The 19159-nt window shown below is 41.4% G+C and overlaps 1 protein-coding gene across 1 annotated transcript in view; it reads right to left on the bottom strand.

Annotated features, from left to right (window-relative positions):
* The window catches only part of plek (pleckstrin), a 57488-nt gene extending 45841 nt beyond the window's left edge, over nt 1–11647 (bottom strand). Inside the window, exon 1 of the mRNA XM_059986179.1 lies at nt 11519–11647. Coding sequence (XP_059842162.1) covers nt 11519–11566 — 48 coding nt within the window. The 5' untranslated portion in view covers nt 11567–11647. The remainder of the gene's footprint in view (nt 1–11518) is intronic.
* Nucleotides 11648–19159: the final 7512 nt, after the last annotated feature.

Here is a 19159-nt window from a genome sequence, read left to right as displayed (position 1 = left end):
TGATGTTAGGCTGACAGGACGATAGTTCTCTGTTTTCTCCCTCCCTCCTTTCTTAAAAAGTGGGATAACATTAGCCATTCTCCAATCCTCAGGAACTGATCCTGAATCTAAGGAACATTGGAAAATGATTACCAATGCATCCGCAATTTCCAGGGCCACCTCCTTTAGTACCCTAGGGTGCAGACCATCTGGACCTGGGGATTTGTCAGCCTTCAGTCCCATCAGTCTACTCATCACCGTTTCCTTCCTAATGTCAATCTGTTTCATTTCCTCTGTTACCCTATGTCCTTGGCCCATCCATACATCTGGGAGATTGCTTGTGTCTTCCCTAGTGAAGACAGATCTAAAGTACTTATTAAATTCTTCTGCCATTTCTCTGTTTCCCATAACAATTTCACCCAATTCATTCTTCAAGGGCCCAACATTGTTCTTAACTATCTTCTTTCTCTTCACATACCTAAAAAAGCTTTTGCTATCCTCCTTTATATTCCTGGCTAGCTTGCCATTTTTTCTCCCCGTTTTGTCTTTTTAGTTAAGTTCTGTTGTTCCTTAAAAATTTCCCAATCATCTGTCCTTCCACTCACCTTAGCTCTGTCATACTACCTTTTTTTTTAATGCTATACAATCTCTGACTTCCTTTGTCAACCACCGTGGCCCCTTTGAATCCTTCCTTCTCCGAGGAATGAACTGATTTTGCACCTTGTGCATTATTCCCAAGAATACCTGCCATTCCTGTTCCACTGTCTTTTCTGCTAGGATATCCATCCAGTTAACTTTGGCCAGCTCCTCCCTCATGGCTCCATAGTCTCCTTTGTTCAACTGCAACACTGACACCTCTGATTTGCCCTTATCCTTCTCAAATTGCAGGTAAAAACTTATCATATTATGGTCACTACCTCCTAATGGCTCCCTTACCTCAAGATCGCTTATCAAATCCTGTTCATTACACATGATGGAATGGTGGAGCAGACATGATGGGCTGAATGGCCTAACTCTGCTCCTATGTGTTATGGTATAAAGAAATGAAAGGGTTGCCTATTTTTCTAAATGGAGAGAAAATACAAAAAAACTGACACAAAGGGACTTAGGGGTCCTTGTGCAGGATTCCCTGAAGGTTAATTTGTAGGTTGAGCCTATGGTGAAGGTAAATGCAATGTTAGTATTAATTTCAAGAGGTCAAGAATATAAAAGCAAGGATGTAATGTTGACACTTTATAAAGCACTGGTGAGGACTCACTTGGAGTATTATAAGCAATTTTGGGCCCTTTATCTCGGAAAGGATGTGACGAAACTGGAGAGGATTCAAAGGAGGTTCACGAAAATGATTCCAGGATTGAGTGGCTTGTCATATGAAGAGGACTGATGGCTTGGCCTGAATTCACTAGAATTTAGAAGAATGACAGGCAACCTAATTGAAACCTCTCAAATGCTGAAAAGCCTTGACACAGTGGTTGTGGAGAGGATGTTTCCTATGGTGGGTCAGTCAAAGAATAAAGGGCACAGCCTCAGAATAGAGAAGTGTCCTTTTAGAACAGAAATAAGGAGGAAGTTCTTTAACCAGAAAGTGGTGAATCTATGGAATTTGTTACCGCAGGTTGCTATTTAAGGCAGAAGTTGATTGGTCAGAGCCTAAAGGGATGTGGAGAGAAGGCAGGAGTTTGGGACTGAGAAGAAAATTGGATCAACCATGATGAAATGGTGGAGCACACACAATGGCCTAATTCTGGCTCCAATATCTAAGAGTCTAATGGAATTCTTTGAAGAATTAACAAGCAGGGTAGACAAAGAAGAATTGTTCGATTTTCAAAAGCCCTTTGACTAGCAGCCACACGAGGCTGCTTAACAAGTTAAGAGTCTATGGTATTATAGAAAAGATACTAGCATAGATAGAACATTGGCTGATTAGCAGGAGGTAAAGAATGGGAATAAACTGAACCTTTTCTGGTTGGCTGTCAGTAACTTGTGGTGTTACATGGGGTCTATGTTGGGACCACTTATTTTTACATTATATGTCAATGATTTGGTTGATGTAAATAATTGCTTTGTGGCAAAGTTTGCAGATGATACAAAGTGGAGGGGCTGGTAGTGTTGAGGAACCAGAGAGGCTACAGAAGGACTTAGACAGATTAGGCAAAGAAGTGGCAGAAGGAATACAGTGTAGGGAAATGTATGGTTATGTACTTTGGCAGAAGAAATGAAAGAGTTGACTATTTAGTAAATAGAGAGAAAATTCAAAAATCTGAGGTACAAATGACTTGGGGGTCCTCGTGCAGGATTCCCTAAAGTTAACTTACAGGTTGAATCAGTGGTGACGAAAGTAAATGCGATGTCAGCATTCACTTCAAGTAGGCTAGAATATAAAAGCAAGGACATGATGTTGAGGCTTTATCAGAAACTTTTGAGGCCTCACGGAGTATTGTGAACATTTCTGGGTCCCGTATCTAAGATGTGTTGTCATTGGAGAGGGTTCAGAGGAGGTTCAGGAAAATAATTCCAGGATTGAAAGGTTTATCATACGAGGAGCTTTGGATGGTTCTGCGCCTCGACTCACTGGAATTCAGAAGAATGAGGAGGGATCTTATTGAAACCTGTCAAATGTCGATTTTGAACAGAGAGAAAGATGTACTCCTTCAGCCAGACAGTAGTGAATCTGTGGAATTCATTGCCACAAATGTCTGTGAAGGCCAAGTCATTGGGTATATTGAAGGCAGGGGTTGACCGGTTCTTGATTAGTCATGGAGAGATGGCAGGAGACTGGGGCTGAGAGGGAAATGGATCAGACATGATGAAATGCTGAAACAGATTTGATGGGCCAAATAGCATATTTCTGTTCCTATATCTTATGGTATCATGTTTCATTTATCTCAACTGTTGTTACATCTCAGTTTGCATAATATCTGCAAAGAACTGTTTCTCAGCTTCTTCGGAGCTGTTAGGTTTACTTGATCATTTTAAAGTTCAACACAACTTTACTCTTTTTAAAATAAATCCCAATCATTGTTAATGTGCATATTACTTTGCTGGCTATATGTCTTGAGTTGACTTCCCAAATTCCATCTTCTCTCTCCCATTTAATTTTTTCATCTCTGAGATGTAAGTGATCATTCTGTTTTTCCTACAAAAATCAATCGCCTCATATTTATTGACACTGAAGTCAATTTGATATAAATACCAAATCTGAAAAAATTCTGATGTCGCTTTCTATCATTTGGTATTAGCTAAGATGTTTGGTGTAATCTGCAAATTTTGACAGCTCTTCCTGAGCCCAAATCATTTAAGTATGGGGCTTATAGATTTATAGATGTATGGGGTAAAATAAAACAAATGCAGGGTAGGTTTTGGGCAAGGCTCACTAATAATTAAGATGAATATACTTGCATTGTCGACAGACCGAGTTATTGGCCTAAACAATGAATTATCTTTTTTGAATGTTTCAGAACCACCCCCCTTAATTCTTCCCAAACAACTACTTTGCTATAAAAATGTTGATCTCCATCTCACCCTTACTATTTCAAAATTGATATCCACTTCATCCTTTCATCCATTGAGGTTAATGGCTACGTTGTGCATCTTGTTGCTATTCTCAAACTAAACAGATGTAACAAGATTAACACAATAATTGTGTGAACTTTAGATACAAACTATGCGAATCAAGCTAGCAGCAATTGAACAGAAGAGAATTCATTGTGAACATATGGGATGGTATTTACATTAATATGTGTAGGAACCAAGAAGAGAGCAGACTATTTTAGATCTGATATTGTGCACTGAGAAAGAGCAAAGTAATAATTTTGTAGTCATTGGACATTAAAAAAGACAGGCTATGAATGGGTTAAAATGTTTTGGACATTTTCAAGAGGTATTGTAGGAATTCAGGTTGGAAGTTAAAAAATAGTAATAAGTGCAGACGTTCCTGTAGTAGCCAAAATGGAGATCCATTGACCATGGACTCCAATTTATAAGTTATTCATAAATTCAAAGACCACTTCACCATGATCAGATATTTGTTTATTTATTCCCATATTCATCCCCTGTAAACCTAATTCATTTTGTGTAAAACTGATGACTAATTCAGCTTTTGATATTTAGAAAGAATGTAAATACTGATCTCTCAGTTTTATAGTGCATCATACGGGAAATAAATTCATGTTGAGGTAGTAGAATGATCCATAGTCTTTATTAATGAGAAGCCAGCTTGTGGTATGGCATAGCATTATCTGTCCACTTGCATCGATCACCTTTATCCAACAGATAAAACTGTACCTTTATATACAGTTTTAACAGTTGGATGAAACTGTGAAACGAAGACAGTTCCATGCAAAGGCATATACTGGGATTTAAATATTACTGCATTTGGAGGAGCAAAGGAAACACAAACGGTATGGTCTAAGAGGCAATGAGAAAGACCAGGAGCAGAATTAGGACTTTAGGCACATCAAGTCTGCTCTGACATTCCACCATGGTTGATTTATTATCCTTCAACTCTATTCTCCTACCTTCTCCTATAACCTTTAACACCCTGACTAAACAAGAACCTATCAACCTTTGCTTTAAATATACCCAATAACTTGGTCGCCACAGCTGTCTGTGGCAATGAATTCCACAGATTGACTACCCTCTGGCTGAAGAAATTCCTCCTCATCTCCATTCTAAATGGATGATCCTCTATTCAGATGCTGAGCCCTCTTGTCCTAGAAACATCCTTTCCACATCCACTCTATCTAAGCTTTTCAACATCTGAAAGGTTTCAATGAGATAACAGCACATCCTTTCTCAGATGCAGGGGCACAAAACTGCTCACAATACTCCAGGTGAGGCCTCACCAGTGCCTTAGAAAAATCTCGGCATTACATCCTTGCTTTTATATTCTAGTCCTCTTGAAATGAATGCTAACATTGCATTTGCCTCCCTCACCACTGACTCAACCTGCAAGTTAACCTTTAAGGAATCCTGCACAAGGACTCCAAAGTCGCTTTGCACCTTGGATTTTTGAATTTTCTCCCCATTTAGAAAATAGTCTACACTTTTATTCCTTCTACCAAAGAGAACTGCTCCTCCACCTAGCTTCGTATCTTCTGCAAACTTGGCCACAAAGCCATCAATTCCATCATCCAAATCACTGGCATACAATATAAAAAGATGCAGTCCCAACACTAACCCCTGCAGAACTCCACTGGCAGCCAATCAAAAAAGGCTCCCTTTATTCCCAATCTCTATGCATACTAGTATCTTTCCTGTAATAACATAGATTCTTATCCTGTTAAGCAGCCTCATGTGTGGCACCTTGTTAGAGACCTTCTGAAAATCTGTGATTGTCTATTTTGCTTGTTATTTCCTCAAAGAATTCTAACAGGTCTGTCAGGCTAGATTTTCTCTGAAGGAAAACATGCTGAATTTGGCCTACGTATTTTATCGTGTGTTTCCAAATACCCTGAAACCTCAACCTTAACAATTGACTTCATCATCTTCCCAACCACTGTGGTCAAGCTGACTGGCCTATAACTTCCTTTGTTCTGCCTCCTTCCCTTCTTGGAAAGTGGAGCGAGATTTTCAATTTTCTAGTTCTCTGGAACCATGCCAGAATCTAGTGATTCTTGAAAAATCATTACTGATGCCTCCACAATCTATTCAGCTACATCTTTCAGAACCTTAGGGTGCAGACCATTTGGTCCAACTGACACATCTATCTTCAAAACTTTCAGCTTCACAAGCACCTTCTCTCTAGTAATAGCAACTGCACTCACTTCTGCCTCAACACTCTCGAACTTCTGGCATACTGGTAGTATCTTCCACCGTGAAGACGGATGCAAAATACTCAGTTTATTCACCATTTCCTTGCTACCATTGCTACCTAACCGGTGTCATTTTCCAACAGTTCAATATTTACTCTCACCTCACTTTTACTCTTTGCATATCTGAAAAAACTCTTTGATGTTATTGGATAGCTTAACTTCATATCTAATCTTTGATCTCCTCATTGCTTTTTTTTTGTTGCCTCCTGTTGGCTTTTAAAAGCTTCCCAATCCTCTAACTTTCCACTAATACAAGGATGTTGCCTGGATTGGAGAGCGTACCTTATGAGAATATGTTGAGTGTACTTGGCCTTTTCTCCTTGGAGTGACGGAGGATGAGAGGTGGCCTGACAGAGGTATATAAGATGATGAGGGGCATTGATCGTGTAGACAGTCAGAGGCTTTTTCCCTGGGCTGAAATGGCTAACACGAGAGGGCACAGTTTTAAGGTGCCTGGAAATAGGTACGGAGGGGATGTCAGAGGTAAGTTTTTCCACACAGAGAGGGGGTGCATCAAATGCACTGCTGGCAGCAGTGGTGGAAGTGGATACAATAGGGTCTTTTAAGATCCTCTTGAATAGGTATTTGGAGCTGAGAAAAATAGAGGGCAATACGCTATTGAAATTCTAGGCAGTCTCCAGAGTAGGTTACATGGTTGGCACAACATTGTGGGCCGAAGGGCCTGTAATGTGCTGTGAATTTCTTTTTTTTTAAATTTTTTTTATTAGTTTTTCAAAACATTTTACAAATTAAAAACCCCAAATCCCAATGAGGACCATTAAAACAGTGCAAAATTAAGCATACAATAAGAATATACTACAAAGGAAGAGAATTTAGCAAAAAAAAAGCACCTGAATGAACGACAAGTAGGCTTAGTGTCCTCCCCAAGCCCCACAACACAAGAAAAAACAACAGCAACTCCAGACCAACCACAACACAATATAGAGAGTATAAGTCAGGACAACCAAACTCCCAGACTGTGAATACACTCAGCAACAGAGGATAATAATGCCTTCTACCAGAAAAAAAAAGGAGCTGAAAGCAAGGGACCGAAAAGAAAAAAAAACCCTAGTCAAGAGGAAGGTTATGAAAGTACTCGATAAAAGGTCCCCAGACCTTATGGAACTTCAGATCCGAATTGAGCACTGAATAATGAATTTTTTTGAGGTCCAAACAGGCCATGATGTTGTTAAGCCATTGAGCATGAGTGGGCGGGGCAACATCTCTCCATCTGAGGAGGATCAAGCGTCTAGCCAGAAGAGAGGCAAAGGATAATATTCGGCATTTGGTCAGACCCAGACATAAATCTGTCTCGCCCCAAAAACCGAACAGAGCAATTAAGGGGTTTGGTTCTAGGTGCTCATTCAGAATACACGATAACGTAGTGAAGACATCTTTCCAGAATTTCTCCAAGCTAGGACAGAACCAGTACATATGGATGAGAGAGGCCACGCCCCTCTTGCATTTATCACAGAGTGGACTAATGCTAGGGTAGAATCGAGATAGTTTAAATTTAGACAAATGGGCTCTATGAACAATCTTAAACTGTAAAAGGCACTGGTGAGCACAAAGAGAGTTTGAGTTAACCGATTTGAGAACTGAATCCCAGCTCTCCTCAGATAAGGAGATATTTAAATCCTGCTCCCAGACCATTTTGATTTTATCCATGGGGGCCCGTCGTAAGGCTGCTAGTTTATCTCGGATGATTGATATTAAGCCTTTACCTAGTGGATTCATGGAAAGAAATAGGTCCATAGCATTTTTCGCAGGCATTTCAGGAAAGTTAGGAATTAAAGGAGCAATAAAGTGTCGGATTTGGAGATATCTGAAAAAATGAGCATTGGGCAGATTGAACTTAACAGAGAGCTGCTGAAAAGAAGCGAAGCGATTATCAATGAAAAGATCTTCAAAATGTCTAATGCCCTTCCTATACCAAACCTGGAATGCTGAATCGTATGTAGTAGGTAAAAAAAGGTGATTATGAGCAATAGGGCTGGAAACGGAAAACCCCTGGAAACCATAGCATTTCCTGATCTGAGCCCATTTTCGCAAAATGTGTCTAACAAGAGGATTAGCTATTGATCTGGGCAGACTACTAGGGAGTGCAGAGCCAATAAGTGCAGAGATAGATAATTCTTTAGTGGAGCTCAGCTCCATCGCCACCCAGTTAGGGCACTCGGGTTGGCCATGGAAGAAAGACCAGAAGGTAGCACAACGTATATTAGCTGCCCAATAATAGAAACGAAAGTTAGGTAAAGCCATGCCACCCTCTTTAGATTTTTGGAGATGGATTTTATTAATTCTAGAGTGCTTATTCTGCCACAGATGTGACAAAATAATAGAGTCTAAGGAATCAAAAAAAGATTTAGGAATAAAAATTGGGATAGATTGAAATAGGTATAAAAATTTGGGGAGAACATACATTTTAACAACATTAATATGACCTACCAAAGACATAGATAGAGGTGACCATTGTACCAGACTCTGTTTTATAGCATATGAAAGATTGGCAAAGTTTTCAGGAAAGAGATCTTTAAACTTCCTTGTGACTGTAATTCCAAGATAAGTAAATTGGTGCTGTGAATTTCTATGTTCTAATATTTGTTTTTATTATATCCCCTCTCTTTTGCTTTTATGTTGACTTTGACTTCACTTATCAGCCTCGGTTGCATTATCCTGCCTTTAGAACACTTCTTCTTTGAGATGTATCTGTCTTGTGCCTTCCCAATTGCTTCCAGAAATTCCAGCCATTGCTGCTTGGCCATCATCCCTTCTAGTGTCCTCTTCCAATCAACTTTGGCCACCTCCTCTCTCATGCCTCTGTAATACCCTTTACTCCACAGCAATACTGATATATTTGACTTTAGCTTCTCCCTCTCAAATTACGGGGTGAATTATTTCATATTAAGATCACTTCCTTTCTAAGCATTCTTTTACCTTAAGCTCCCTAATCAAATCCTATTCATTACACTCAATCCAGCATACCTGATCCCCTGGTAGGCTCAACCACAACCTGCTCTAAAAAGCCATCTTGTGGGCATTTTACAAAATCTCTCTTTTGGGATCCAGCACCAACCTGATTTTCCCAATCTACCTGCATATGGAAATCCCCCGTGTCTATCAAACCAATTCCTCAGCCAGGCATTCATCTGCCAATTCATTCTCTTCTTATTCTCACTGACACATGGCACAGGCTACCCTGGAGGCCCCGCTTTTAAGCTTTCTACTTGCCTCACTAAATTCCCTATTCAGGACCTCCTCCCTTTTCCTACCTATGTCGTTGGTGCCAAGAACTCTTGCTGCTCACCCTCCCCCTTTAGAATGCCATGGACCTGATCCTGGCACCTGGGCGGCAACATATAATCCAGGGGTCTCTGTCGCGTCCACAGGATCTCATGTTTACTCCTCTAACTATGGAATCCCCTGTTCCTACTGCAGTCCTCTTCTCCCCACTTCCCTTCTGAGCTGCTATGGTTCCTCTCTGGTAGGCTGTCTCCCTGTCCTACTGCAACTTCAGGGTAAATACCTCCCTGTAGCTCATTCTCTCATATGAGCCTATGGTTTCGAGGTGCAGCTCCAGCTCCTTAACACATTCTCCGAGGAGCTGAAGCTCTGTGTACCCAGAGCACATGTGGCTATCTGGGAGGCTGGAGGTCTCCCAACATTCCCACATCTCACACAAAGAACACAATACAGTCCTTGGAGCCTTTCTCACTACTCTAACAATGTACTAACAAATTAAAGACAAAAAAATTTACCATCTATTACCTCACTCAAGCCTAATGAACCAAAGCCACCCCACCCTGAAACTGAGGCTGGAATCCATTTCCAATTCTCTTCTACACTTTATATATTTGAAAAAAACATCTATTGGTATCCTCTTTTATATTATTGGCTAGCTTGCCTTCACATTTCATCTTTTCTCTCCTTATCACTTTTTTAGTTGCCTTCTGTTGCTTTTTAAAAACTTCCCACCAAATGTTGCTATATTGTATGCCCTCTATTTTGCTTTTATGCTGTGTTGGTGTGCTGCAGTCGTGTCATGCTCCCTTTAGACTGCTTCTTTATAATTGTCCACATTAATAAATGTGCCTACAATTATAGGTCATATACTGTAAACATGTGACTACTGTAACAACTCAGAAGCCATATATCTCGGGCAAGTGATCCATCTGATCGTACCTTCCTTCCACCCACGAGGTACAAGTGAGAAACCGCACAATCCTTGCCTGGATGCGTGCAGCGGCAATAGATGGCAAGAAGCCCAGCACTGTCCAGGACACAAGAACCTGCTTATCTGGCACCGTGGCACCAGCCCTAAACCTCCACCACGAAAGCTCCACAGCAGCTCAATGTTCCATTTACAAAATTCAGTCCGGTTACTCCCAAACATACCGAATCGATCACGAAGGACAAGTGCTTGGGAACGCCTCCGCCCGCAGTTCCCTTTCAAGCCACACACTGCTGTGACTGGTACCCATATTTCTACTTCTTCGCCATCTTTGGTTCTAAGTTCAGGGATTCCCTCCCAGGAGCGCAGTGGAAGGACTGCCACGGTAGAAGGCGGCAGCCAATCAACACCTTCACAAGGATACTTAAAGATGGGCAATAAATGTTGTAATGTAGGAAATGTATTAGTCAATATACACTTGTTTCAGCAAAGAGCAATGTGGTAATGATGGGACCATCTGCTATAGTAAAGAAAACCGCTTTATTCTTCCTCAAGACTTCACCTTGGGAAGTTTTACGCTCAAGGGTGTACGGGCTTTAAGTTTGACATCGGATTTAAAAGGCAGGACCATTTAACACTGTTATCTGAACATTCACCCGAGTTAAATGGTTTGTGTTCAGATTTCTTGAAGTTAGTAACTCGCCGAACGAAGTAAAGTTGCGGTGAGCTGTTTCAGGGTGGATGGTGAGGGAGCGGGGTGGTTACTCTCAGTGTAGTGATTCTTTTTAGTTGTAAAGGGGTTTTTCTCGTTCCCTCTCTGCACGAATAAACTCGGAACCGCGACTTGGACTGTCTGAGAAGTCCAAGTTGAAGATTTCCTGCTTCGAGTCTGGGCACTGCTCCCATTTGGGCCAACAACTTCTAACTGGTTCATTGGCAACTTGCAAACGCAAGTGGAACAATGATGTATGAACCTCCAGCAAACCGAAAAGTTGGCTGTCCCTGCACAGAGATACATTTCAATGTACTAGGATCCAGTTATGGTGTACTGTATTACCCTGCGCACACATTCATACGTTTTGAAAAACTACGGTTCCATGTTTATTTCTACTGGCAGGTGAAAACTTGAAAAAAAAAACTAGAGATTGCAAAAGTACGGGTAAATACTTCTGCAACACGCTTTCACTTACAAACGGCACTATATACCCCATGGTATCCAAATCTTTCAGGAGAATATGCGCGATGATTTTGGTCCCTCTGAAACATTATAATCACGATGTGACAACCGGATTTAAAGAAACGTTAGCAAAACCTAAACCGAAACGCCACCATCCTTTGCCTCCACAGATGCTGTCTGATCTGCAGAGATCCTCCAGCAGTTTGCTATCTTTTCTCTTTCTCTCCCTCTCTCCAAACTTCAGCAACAACTGTTTCTTGTGTCTCTAAGAAACATCGATTTTTTTTGTGGGGGTATAAACGTCTTGTTAATAGTAGTGATCGGTGTCGCCGGAACATAACAAAAGAAAAGTAACAGGTAAACTTAACACAACTCTACCTTTTTGACAAGGTAACCCTCTCGAATAATTTTCGCCTCCTCCTCCATGCTAGGCTCCAGTACCAACTGTTCAGTTCGGAAATGGATTGCGGTTCCTCACTGACACGTCGTACAGTGACGCCCAGGAAAGGGACACGTTTCCGCAGGCAAAGCCGCTGAATTTACATTTCACCCCGGTCGTCAGTTGGAGAGCGTCCTCTCGCTGCTGCAGGGATGGAGATCTTCGTGCAGCTGGAAATCTGCTTTCCGCCGTCACGTTGCGCTGATAGCACCATCCAGCCAGCTGCAAGAACCATTTTTAACATGTTGCCTTTTGTTCGAAGAAAGGACTCGGCCTTGTAAAGTGGCTTTGATCTCAGTTCTTCTATCAAGCACTGAAGTGTGTTTTATTCTGCAGACATAGTTGTAAGAAACGTGGCAGCCACTTTATAAGATACCACAAATATAAACCTGGTTATGGCCAGATAGTTTGTTTTGTAATGCCAATTAACGGGTGAATATTAGCCGCAGTCAGTGCTTTGAGTTGGGACGGTTAAAATAAGCATTGCAAGGGCCGAGAAAGACCCTCAGGTTAGAGATTCATCCGTCCTTTTGTTGGAAGGCCTACCGTGTGCTCTGGCGTCTGGGTATGGCATTGCTGTCCTGGACCTCTGACCCTGGAGAAGGGGAAGCACCCACTGAGCCACAGATGACTTGAATTCCTGGATCTAGGAATTTACAATAGGAAACAATGGCCCAAAGCCTCTGTGTCATTGAAACTTAATTTTTGAACCCATCCAAGAAATTCTTTTAAATATTATATTAATGGTAAAACTCTTGACAGTGTGGAGAATCAGTGAGATCTTGGGGTCCACGTCAATAGGACACTCAAAGCTGCTGCGCAAGTTGACTCTGTGTTCATATGGCCTTCATCAATCGTAGAATTGAGTTCAAGAGCCGTGAGGTAATGTTACAGCTATACAAGACCTTAGTTAGACCCCACTTGGAATACTATGTTCAGTTCTGGTCACCTCATTACAGGAAGGGTGTGGATGCTAAAGAGAGAGTACAGCGGAGATTTACAAGGATGTTGGCTGGATTGGGGAGCATGCCTTATGAGAAAACATTGAGTGAACTCGGCCTTTTCTCCTTGGAGTGATGGAGATGAAAGGTGACCTGAAAGGGAGATGATGAGAGGCATTGATCGTGTGGATAGTCAGAGGATTTTTTTCCCCAAGGGCTGAGATGGCTAGCACAAGGGGGCATAGTTTTAAGGTTCTTGGAAGTAGGTGCAGAGGGGATGTCAGGGCTAAGTTTTTCACACAGGGAGTGGTGGGTGTGTGGAATCCACTACCAGTCTAGGTGGTGGAAGTGGATACAATAAGATCTTTCAAGAGCCTAGAAAAGAGAGAGCTATGAAGTAGGTAAATTCTAGGCAGCTTCTAGAGTGGGTTACATGGTCGGCACAACATTGCTGTAGATGTCTATGTTTCCATGTTTAGGATCGACTTACACTGTTATCAAAGATGTAAAATTAAAAAATTCTCATGTTATGATGCAGGTAAGGTTATTATTCACAGCACTGGAGGCCATGATCCACACTCACCTCACCATCCACTTACCTTCTCCAACTAATAATTACTTGGCCTACTCCAGCTGAAGTGGGTGTTGACAACAACTGACAATTTGGACATGGGGCAAGGCATATAATCTGAACTCAGGACAAAAACTGATGGTTCCGCTAATAATGTCCATTGACTTAGAAAGCTGTGAATTTAAAGGGCAGAGGAAACATAACTTTATGAAGGAAACCAGGGGAACTCCTCGCAACCTAAGCAGTAAACCTGGTGTTCACTGTGCTCATTTCATCAAATAGATCTTGTGGTAATATCATATCCCTGCACATGTTTTTTTTTTTTGCAAATGGTAAAATGCAAAAGAGAATGCTAGATAACAGTAGATTCTGCTGATGCTTTCTAAAAATCCAGAGTCTGAGCAACAGCCTGCCTATCTCTGTTATCTTTGACTGTGATTTCCCCCAAAGTTTTAAACACACAAATATAAACTCATGTTGAGCGTCCCTCTTCATCCTTTAAGATTTCATCTCAGCATCGGGGACTGACTGAACTCATCCCATCATTTATGTTTCCTAATCAGGAGAACACATTGAGCCCACATCAATCTCGTTAATTTTCTTGAATCAAAAATCTGACAAACTGTTGAATCATTAGGGATAATGGAAGATTCTCTACATTTGTTGATAAATGCTATATAAATTTAAATGTAAATATTAGGAAGTTTAGGCCATTGATATCCTCAGTTATTGTCTTAAGCTTTTTAACTTCTGCAGGGAGCAGGAGAGTGTTGGGCTCTGAGGTTTTTAGAGCACCTGAATTGGATACTTGGTTAATGAGGGTCATTAATCACTTAGAGTTCCTTGTGCTTTTACTCAAGCAATTAACTCTTTATGATGTTGTTCACTCCTGGTGCTTTTTGAACTTGTTTAAGATTATTTTGATTGGCTCAGGGAGTCAATGTTTCTTTAATTATTTAAGTGGACACCCAATTAGCTTTAATCACGGGATCCCAGCTTTGAGAATGGTCACTCGACTAAGCCACTGATGTTCTATTGGAATCCTGAAGCATAAACTCTGGTTGCCTTCTCTACGTTGGAGTCTGTCTTTCCTCTATATTTGTGTTCTAACATTGCTAGCGCACATTGTGACAGAAGTAATCTGCCAAGTAGTGGACGAGTGGAGGTTGAACTGAAGTGTTTTTGACATGAGGCGGGTTTAGGTGAGAATCCCATCTATTCTCAAGTCCATGTTCCAAGTGCGTTTAGTCTATGTTCAAGGCTTTTTTTTAATCTCAAGTATTTTTCTTGAGGCTTCTTCTGGTTCTAAGCAAATCCCAAACTAAGCGTCACTGGTCTATGCGACCCCAGTCTCAAGGTCATCAAAGTTCTCAAGGTTATCAAAGTTTCCCATGGTTTGTTCAATGTTTCTGTGGGTTTTCCAATGTCGCCTCAAGGTTCTTGAATTTCTCTCGTGCTTCCCAAGGTCTCACTTGAGATTTCCCAGGCCTCTTTTGAGGTTTCCCTAGTCTTTCTCGACTTCCCCCGTCCCTCTCAACTTTTCAGTATCCCCTGGACCGTCAAGGGCCAGCCATGGGGGGGGGGGGGAGAAGAGTGCTGTAATGAGCTCTTTGGGGAGCCAGAGAGCATTGAGCTCCAAAGCATCTGTTGATTAATTAATGAGAGACATTAATCGTTTAGAGCCTTTGTCGTTTTTCTTGAGCAACCGACTTTTTGTAATGCAGTCTCCTGGTGCACTCCGTTTAAACTTGTTAAGTTTATTTTGATAGGCTCAGGGATTTCATGGTACTTGTATTATTTTAACAGATGCCTGATTAGCACTAATCACGGGGTCCTAATTTTGAGAATGTTGCACTTCATGGTGATATTCAGCTGAGCCACCAATGTTCTATTGGAATTTATTAATTGAGATACAGTGTGAAGTAAGACCTCACAGCCCTTTGAGCCACACCGCACAGCAACCCACCAATTTAACCCCAGCCTAATCATAGGACAATTTACAATGATCAATTAACCTACCAGCCAGTATGTCTTTGGGCTGTGGGAGGAAACCCACATGGTCACAGGGAGAATCTACAAACTCTCTGCAGGTAGTATTGGGAATTGAACAGGGAACACCTTGTACTGTAAAGCATTGTGGTAACCACCGCTACTGTGCTGCCCATTCTTATGAATAGACTCTGGCCACCATCTCTACATTGGATTCTGTCTTTCCTCCACACTTGCCAGTGCACAGTTATGCATAGTTTTTTTTTAGATATGCTATGGAGAAGTCTGCTTTCAAACTAATTAGTCCATGAGCTCCCTACATCCCAGTTCAGCCTTCAACATATTAATATTTCCTTTTACGTCATGTACAAATCTAGTCTGCCCCCAAAAGCATTTTAGTCATTTGTCTTAGTAGTAAGTTCTAACCACCTCTGATTAAAGAAAATTGCATTTAATTCCCTTTTGGGCTCATTTAGTAACTGCCTACATCTACCACTCTTTGAATTTTCAAGTGGAATTTTTTGCTGCAAATCCTCCTGCACGCATGCTGAGCTCGTTGACTTCATTAACTTTGCCTCCAACTCTCACCCTACCCTCAAATTTACCTGGTCTATTTCTGACACCTCCCTCCCCTTTCTTGATCTTTCTGTCTCCATCTCTGGAGATGGCCTATCTACTATAAGCCTACAGACTCTCACAGCTACCTGGACTATTCCTCTTCCCACCCTGTCTCCTGCAAAAATGCTATCCCCTTCTCACAATTCCTCCATCTCTGCTGCAGGATGAGGGTTTTCATTCCAGGACGAAGGAGATGTCTTCCTTTTTTAAACAAAGGGGCTTCCCTTCTTCCACCATCAACTCTGTCTCAAACGCATCTCACCCATTTCCCACACATCTGCCCTCACCCCATCTGCCCACCACCCTACTCGGGATAGGGTTCCCCTAGTCCTCACCTACCACCCCACCAGCCTCCGGATCCAACGTATAATTCTCTGTAACTTCCGCCACCTCCAACGGGATCTCATTATCAAGCACATCTTTCCCTCCCCCCCCCCTCTTTCTGCAGGGATTGCTCCCTACATGACTCCCTTGTCCATTCATCCCACCCCATCCCTTCCCACTGATCTCCCTCCTGGCACTTATCCTTGCAAGCGGAACAAATGCTACACCTGCCCTTACACTTCCTCCCTCACCACCATTCAGGGCCCCAGACAGTCTTTCCAGGTGAGGCAACACTTCACCTGTGAGTCGGCTGGTGTGGTATACTGCGTCCGGTGCTCCTGGTGTGGCCTTTTATATATTGGTGAGACCTGACGCAGACAGGGAGACCGTTTTGCTGAACACTTACGCTCGGTACACCAGAGAAAGCAGGATCTCCCAGTGGCCACACATTTTAATTCCACGTCCCATTCCCGTTCTGATATGTCTATCCATGGCCTCCTCTACTGTCAAGATGAATCCACATTCAGGTTGGAGGAACAACACCTTATATACCGGCTGGGTAGCCTCCAACCTGATGGCATGAACATTGACTTCTCTAACTTCCATTAATACCCCTCCTCCTTACCCCATCCCTGATATATTTAGTTTTTTCCCCCCTCTCCCCTTTTTTTCCCTCTCTCTGCCCGTCACTCTGCCTGTTCTCCATCTCCCTCTGGTGCTCCCCTCCCCCTTCTTTCTGCAACTTTCTGAAGGGTTTTTCTGATCCTGTACAGTGCCCCTCCATACCAGACATTGAATGTTCTCCACAGTACATCTGTAACAACTTGCAAGTCTCTTTGGTGACATACCAAGTCTCTTCAAACTCCTATTGAAATATAGCAACTGTCATACTTTCTTTGTAATTGCATCAATATGTAGGGCCCAGGATAGACTTTAAGAGATGGTGACATCCAGGAACTTGAAACTGCTCACCCTTCTGATCTCTTGATGAGGACTGCTGGGTGTTCCCTCAACTTCCACTTTCTGAAGTTCACTGTGAATTCCTTGGTCTTACTGCCATTGAATGTAAGGTTGCTGTGTGATACCACTAACCAGCTGATCCATCTTGCTCCTGTACACCTTATCACCATCTGAAAATTTGCCAACAATAGTTCTATCATCAGTAAATTTATAAACAGTGTTTGAGCTATGCCTAGCTACATACTCACAAGAGAGAGTAGAACTGAGTGCCATTGGGCATATTAAGTACATATTTTATCAATGTAATTCTATTTTCATTAGAAATGTATTTTTGTATATTTGTTACTTTATTGTAAATAATAATTCCAGTAATTAGCCATTGCCAGTGTTTGCACTAATGCAGGTTTAATATAGCATTAAATAGATATTCTTATTAATATTTCCCTTATGGTGACTGACTGAGGACCTAGAGGTAAACTGATCTTAACTTTAAAGAGGGCATCCATTTGTCTATGAACTTAGTTTGTAAACTGATTTATATAGAAATTATTCCATCTAAACAATAATGTATAGGATTGTGATTTATATTACACATCAGATTCTATATTATCTTTACAATAGCTACATTACCTCATTTTCCGATGTGAGCTTTTCTAGCAGGTAGAGCATTTCTATCTATTGCCACTGTCAGGATGTGGTATGCCGTGGAGGGGTATGGCATGTGGTGAACTGCAGATGGCAATTCATTTGTCATGCTTTCTGAAGCCAGTATGTATAATGTTTGCTTGCAAGGTAATAGTAAAATGATTCAATTTTGCTTTGGGTGTCATTATTGAGGCAGTGCTCTCCTGTATCAACCACTTAAGTATTTGCTGAATTCATGAACAAGCCTATGTATGTATGTATTGCAATGCATTTGCCCCATTGATCAATGCAGGAAGCAAGTAACAAACACAGGTCTCTGTGGAGTGCCATGGAGTATTTAACTATGTTAAAAATTCACATTGTGTCACACTCTATGATCTTGATAGTTTATAGGAATAACAGTTTAATAGGTACTGTAATAAGCCCAGTGAGCAGAGCAATGTTGGCAGGTGGAAAGAACAATATATTTGTTTTTAATTTTGTAACAGTCAGTTAAATTATGTTGCACCCAACTAATGTTTATGAAGACTGTGGTCGCCCACTACAAACAAAGTTAAGTGTCATCCTGCTCATACCGTATATAGACCCTTGAATTTGGAAATCTAGTGGTATTATGCCTGGAATTGAAAAAGTCATGAAACACAGTGATTATGGGCTGATAGGATGCATCATATCTGATTTAAAAATCAATTACAGCTGCAGGCGCATGTGCCTTTCTTAATCCACCTTGATTTTGGCAGCAAATTAAATTCACTAGCCATTGGTATTTCAAAAGATGTGGCATTGTACATTATATATAGAGAGAGCTAGGGAGATTTTAGAACAAGAAATATTCCAGACACAAGAGTTCAGTATTTTATGTAACAGTTCGTGCTATGCGTTGCAACTGTTCCCCCTGGTATGTGAGCAACTGTGATTAGAGAATTAGCTCTAATCAAAACACGTTAAACTAAAACACAAATATATTGTTAAAAAGTGTGAAGACAAGAGTTTTAGTTTTGGGGAATTAACTGCTAAATTATCTTCCATCAGAAAATAATGCATTAGAGAAGAGCCATTCGGCCTATCTGCTAGCTTTTCTTGTTTAACCCTTAAGTATTTTCTACATTCCGTGTGTAATGCAACAGATTTTAATGTTGCAGTTAGTAAAAAAAAATTTAGACAGAAGCACTTTCCATCAGAAACCTATATTAAAAGACACTATAAACCTTTGAAACGAATGGATTGATATGCGTTCACGAATAAGGTAATTGAACATTCATTCACAACATTTTTCTATCCCATGGCGCATTCTATTTTCGAGTGGGTGAGGACATTACATGCCATGCCATCTTGACTGCTTACAGGAACAGCAGTTCATTAGGCAGTGTCCCACACCGGCAGCGCAGTGCTGACGTCTGTGCATTGTAGCCTCGGATTATGTGTGCAATCAAAGTGGATTTAGCCCGTGCAGGTTGATGCTTGCAGTCTTGGTAGTGCCGTGCGCTTACACCCGAGATTTCCACGGGCTCTGAATGACCAGGCTATAGTAT

This window comes from Hypanus sabinus, chromosome 12 (assembly GCF_030144855.1).
Source record: "Hypanus sabinus isolate sHypSab1 chromosome 12, sHypSab1.hap1, whole genome shotgun sequence".
Lineage (NCBI taxonomy): Eukaryota > Metazoa > Chordata > Chondrichthyes > Myliobatiformes > Dasyatidae > Hypanus > Hypanus sabinus.
The sequence above is the reverse complement of the archived record's forward strand: the minus strand, read 5'-3'. Positions and strand labels throughout refer to the sequence as shown.